Here is a 5,681-nt window from a genome sequence, read left to right on the forward strand (position 1 = left end):
ATAACCATCCCTCAACGTGCGATGAAAAATCACTCCAAAGTTCCTATCTAGCGGAGAATATAAAAAGAAATTGTTTGTAGGGTATGAAACCACCTCGAAGTTATTCTTTCTGATCGATCTATCCAAGAGTTCGTACTAAAATAACACCAAATAATTTCAGATTCATAATACTCAATCCAACACAAAGAACTTCAAAGAGTGCCCAAGATTTCTACCGGAGAAACAAAAGACGAGAACGTGCATCAACCCCCATGCATAGATTACCCCAATGTCACCGCGGGAATCCGCGAGTTGAGTGCCAAAACACATATCAAGTGAATCAATATGATACCCCATTGTCACCACGAGTATTCATATGCAAGACATATATCAAGTGCACTCAAATCCATAAAAGTATTCAATCCGATAACAACGAAATCTCGAAGGGAAAAACTCAATTCATCACAACAAGATAGAGAGGAGAAAACACCATATGATCCGACTATATTAACAAAGCCCGTGATACATCAAGATCGTGACATCTCAAGAACACGAGAGAGAGAGAGATTAAACACATAGCTACTGGTATAAACCCTCATCCCCGAGGGTGGATTACTCCCTCCTCATCGTGGTGGCCGCCGGGATGATGAAGATGGCCACTGATGATGATTCCTCCCTCCGATAGAGTGCCGGAACGGGGTCTAGATAGATTTTCGGTGGCTACAGAACCTTGCGGCGGCGGAACTTCTCATCTAGGGTTACCCCCGATGGTTTTGGAATATTTGGAAATTTATAGGGGGAAGAGGTGGTGTGGGAGGCCACCGAGGTGGGCACAACCCATCTGGACGCGCCTGGGCCTCTAGGCACACCCTGGTGGGTTGTGCCCCCCCCCCCCCGGGGCACCCCCAGGTACTACTCTGGCCCACTGGTGGTCTTCTGGTCCATAAAAAATCCACAAAAATTTTCACGGTGTTTGGACTCCATTTGATATTGATTTCCTGCGATGTAAAAAAACAAAAAACAACAACCGACACTAGGCACTGGGTCAATAGATTAGTCCCAAAAAATGATATAAAGTTGCTATAAAATGATTGTAAAACATTCAAGAATGATAATATATTAGCATGAATACTTCATAAATTATAGATACTTTGGAGACGTATCAGCATCCCCAAGCTTAATTTCTACTCGTCCTCAAGTAGGTAAATGATAAAAAAAATAATTTATGAAGTGTGAATGCTAGCAAAGTGCACACGTTTGATCAATGACAATTTCAATCACTTTTTCTAGCATCATAACAACAATTCTTTCTTATAAAACTTCTCATGTTAAAGTAGCAACTAATTCACATGTTAAGGAGGTGTCACGGCGACGATGTAATCGGCTTTTATGGTCGGTGATGGATTTGAGAACTGGTCTTTTTTAAGAGGAGATGTCACGGCGACGACATAATCAGCTTTATGGTCGGTGATGGATTTGAGAACTAGTCTTTATAAGAAGAGATGCCACGACGATGACATCCTTGTGATGGACTTGTGTCCTCGGCTCCACCTTTGCGATGACATCCGCTCCATCGCCGATGTGGAGCTTGGGAGGTAGTCCAGAAGCGGATGTAGATAGTGGTCTACATCGACGACATCTGGAAGATGGATCATGTGTTGGGATCGTGGTTGGTGGTTAGCACGTATGGTTTCCTTCTCCGGCTCTTAGTCGTGCGGGGGTGTCAGATCTGGAGTTCGATGGCGTGTCATGGGTGCTACCCCGGCCAGATCTTTCAATGGCCTTTGGTAAATCACTTTGAAGGTTCGCAAAGTTGCATATCAACCATGGAGCCGCATCGAGCTCGGGTGAAGAGGTGATTCGTCCCATTTTCCTTCGGTGGTGCCAGAGTCAGGTGACAGACGTTGGAGGCATGCGCAAGGGGTTCATCAATATTGATTGTAATTTTCTTTTTTGACCGGCGATGCTTTGTGCAAAGGCTGTCATTTTGTTATCTTCTACTCCCTCCATTTCTAAATATAAGTCTTTGGAGAGAATCCACTATGGACCACATACAAAGCAAAATGAGTGAATCTATATTCTAAAATGCATATAGATACATATGTATGTGGTCCATAGTGAAATCTCTATAAAGACTTATATTTAGGAACGGAGGGAGTATATGAAAAGATGGTGCTTCAGCCGGTTTCTCAAAAAAAAAAAAACAATCCTGGATCCAAGCACGCTCACCGTCAATAGTATTATCTTTGGTTACAAAAAGTTTGCTAGCCAAATCTTACAATCAGATAAGAGCGAGTAGTTCGTTGAGCGTGAATATTATTTCCATGAACAGTTGTGTATGATGCACACAACTGTGTGTGTGCAATGTTGGTATCCATATAAACGGAAAAATTAAGACTAGAGTTCTCTGTAGTCACTGAGTGAAGGAAAGTACAAAATGGGAGTGTGATGAATATGATCTCAAATGCAACTAACTAGATATGCTTACACACATATATATAGCACCGATCAGAGGTTGGAGAACTCTCAGACTGCCGATTGGTTCGGTGCTCCTGTCACGCTTCCATGGACACAGACCTGTCGTCCTCCTCGCGAATGGCATTGATCATCCCGGCGACCTCCCTCATGGTCGGCGGCACCTCGCCGGGCGAGGCGTCGATGCACCTCATGGCGACCTGCAGCAGCCGCACCATCCGCTGCTCGCTGACGCCGTCGCGGGAGAGCAGCGCGCGGTCGAACACCTCGGCGGTCCACTCCTCCTGGATCACCGAGGTCACCCAGCGCGCCAGCTCCGCGCCGTCGCCCTGCGCCGCCGTGGCCTTCCCCGTGAGCAGCTCCAGCAGAAGCACGCCGAAGGCGCGCACGTCCGCGCGGAGGCCGGAGCTCCGGCTGCTGCCGACGGCGGCGGCCAGCGGCGGCGCGACGACGCCGTACTCGCTGATGCAGGGCTCCATGCCGGCCGTGAAGAGGATGTTGGTGGACTTGAGGGCACCGTGGGCGATGGCGCCTTCCGCCGCCGCCGCAGAGTCGATGGAGGAGGACGTGGAGGAGGCGTAGGAGCTCGCGCCGTCGCCGCGCATGGCGGCGTGTAAGAAGGCCATGCCGTCGGCCACCTTTGTAGCAATGTGAAGGCGCGCCGGCCAGTCAAGGGGGGCCTGGCTGCTCTCTATAGAGCCTGCAAATAATCATCGAGAAGAACATCGTTATTTTCTTCGCTCGGAATAACATTTTGCTACGAACTAATGCTCGAGGTAGCATAATCTTACAAGAACTAATGCACGATGAAAGAATCAGGAAATGTTTATCTTCTGGAAGAATTCATAAAAGTTGGCATGTGTTAGCAGATTGTTCATGACGATTGCTACAAAAATGTGCATGAGGGCAACTAGCCACAAGATTGCCCATATGATATTCTCTAATTTGTACTACAACTCAACTATATATATGTCTGCCCCCGCAAAAAAGAAAACTGTATATATGTCTGCATTCCATACAAGAAATAAGTCACTTCGAATTGGTGAATTCTTGGCGTTTCTTTCCTAAAAGAAATTCGAATTTCCAACTTTCAGACCATACATCCAGTGAACGGATCTAATCTCTTCTTTCGTGTACAAAATTATCTTAATTTTGGATAATATGATGTTCCAAGTGTTGAAACTTTCTTGTTTGAATCTATGTGATGTGGGGCAGATTGTATTTTCTCTTCTCTGACATTATATTGTAACGAGAGGAGCGAAGGGGCATACCGTGGAGTAGCCTGTGGAGGCTGCCGTTGCTCTGGAACTCGTAGACCACCAGCTTCTCCTGCGCGGCGCAGTAGAATGCAAGCGGCGGCAGGACGGCCGGGTGCCTCGCGCGCGCGACCCGCTCCATCCGCCGCCGGAACTCGTCGTCGCTCACCGACGCGTCCTTCACCCGCTTCACCGCCAGCGCCGCCCCGCCGGGCACCGCCACCTTGTACGAGCTCCCGTACCGCCCGCGCCCCAGCAGCTCCGCGGGAGACTTGAGCAGGTCCTCGAACCGCAGGTCCTTGGCCGCCGCGGCCGCCGCCGTCGACGTGACCGAGGCCGTGCCCGAACGCCGCAGCACCACCAGCGACGTCGACGCCGCGCCCTTGCGCGCCGGGCTCCGCTCCGCCGAAGCCGGCAGCGAGTAGGCCGACGCCGACTTGCTTGTCGTCGTCGTCGTCGGGTTGCTGCTGTCGAACATGTCCTTGCCAACCATGGCCTTCTTTCCCAGCTTGTTCCTCTTCCTGGAGCAGAGCTTGTACACGACGAATGCCACGATGACGGCGCCGAGGAGGACGTACCCGAGGTACATGAGGATCCTTCGCGTCTTCTTTGATTTGCTCTCCCCGGAGGGACACGGGGAGAACACGGGCTCTCCGCACATGCCGGCGGCGTTGGCCGCGTAGCTGTCGTCGCGGAAGCGTCCGGTCTTCTTGGGGATAGGTCCGGTGAGGTTGTTGTTGGACACGTTGAAGGTCTCGAACTTGTCGAGATCGAAATCAGGAATGGTGCCTTGGAGGTGGTTGTCGTTGGCGTTGAACCTTATGAGGCCGCGGACGGCGCTGAGGCCGGCGGGGATCTCGCCGGAGAAGTCGTTCCTGGAGACGTCGAGCACGTGGAGCTTCCTGAGGTTGCCAAGGGAGCTCGGCAGGGCGCCGGAGAGCTGGTTGCGGTCGACGTAGAGGTGGGTGAGGCCCGAGCAGGCCGAGACGCCCGCGGGGAGGCCGCCGCGCAGCGTGTTGTTCTGCAGGCTCACCACGCGGAGCGCCGGCGCGGCGCAGAGCAACTCCGCGTCGATGGTGCCGCTGAGACCCAGGGACTGGAGATCGATAACCTTGATCAGGCCGGCGTTGCTCGCGCCGTTCTCGAAGCACTTGACGGTCCCTCCCCACTTCGAGTCGCTGCCGTTGCGGCCGCCGGTGCCGTCGCAGGGGTCGGTCGACGCGTCCCAGCCGAAGTCGCCCGCCGTCTTCTGGTCGCCACCGGCGAGCTTGGTCAGGAAATCGACGAGGGAGTCCAGCACATCGTCGTCCTCCTTACCTCGAACCCCACACGAGCAGCACACCAGTAAGGCCACTATGACGGCAGCAGCCACGGCAGGAATCCTCCCCATGATGTGATGAAGATCGAGCACAGCTCACTGAACCCCGGTATGCTGGACTGAGAGCTCTGTGATTTCTTGACGTGAATTAAGGAGCCCGGGATATGGCTGCATGCATGGCGCTGGCTGGCACGCACGGGTCGTTGCAGCTGCAAGCGGACAAAGGCGGCGAAGTTTTCAAAGGCCGGTGTGCGTTTGGCGCGTGTGCTGTGGCCAGGGAACAAGGTGGAGGCGCCAGATGCCGGCCGGGAGGGACTCTTCTCCATCCGCGTCAGCCGGCCGGCCGGGGCGACGGCACGAATAGGTCGTTCGGAACACGGCGCACGTCTCGATCATGGAGTCTGCCACACGGGGAATCTCTCCGTTTGGTGGACTGAACAGAGATCTCATTTGACGCAGTGCTAATTTGGAACACATGTGTCTTGAGCTGTTGCTGGAATGATGACTTGGTATTTTGCCTGCGTCGTGGAAAATGACCGTGTTGGCTGATTGATCGGCCGATCTGTTGTTGGTGCTTTTGCCATGGCTAGACCCAGAGTGACATGTGGAATCAGCCAAACGATTACTGGCGGCTGTTGCTTCTTCGCTAATTA

The 5,681-nt window shown here is 52.3% G+C and overlaps 1 protein-coding gene across 1 annotated transcript; it reads right to left on the minus strand.

Moving 5' to 3' along the window:
- Nucleotides 1-2,291: 2,291 nt before the first annotated feature.
- On the minus strand, nt 2,292-5,337 carry LOC125556060 (probable inactive receptor kinase At2g26730). The gene is made up of 2 exons (XM_048718862.1): nt 3,726-5,337; nt 2,292-3,154 (listed from the first exon to the last, which is right to left on the minus strand). The coding sequence occupies exons 1-2, from the start codon at nt 5,098-5,100 to the stop codon at nt 2,535-2,537; spliced, it is 1,995 nt and encodes a 664-aa protein (XP_048574819.1). The 5' UTR covers nt 5,101-5,337; the 3' UTR covers nt 2,292-2,534.
- Between the last annotated feature and the right edge of the window lie 344 nt (nt 5,338-5,681).

The sequence above is a fragment of the Triticum urartu genome, chromosome 5, assembly GCF_003073215.2.
Source record: "Triticum urartu cultivar G1812 chromosome 5, Tu2.1, whole genome shotgun sequence".
In the NCBI taxonomy this organism is placed as follows: domain Eukaryota; kingdom Viridiplantae; phylum Streptophyta; class Magnoliopsida; order Poales; family Poaceae; genus Triticum; species Triticum urartu.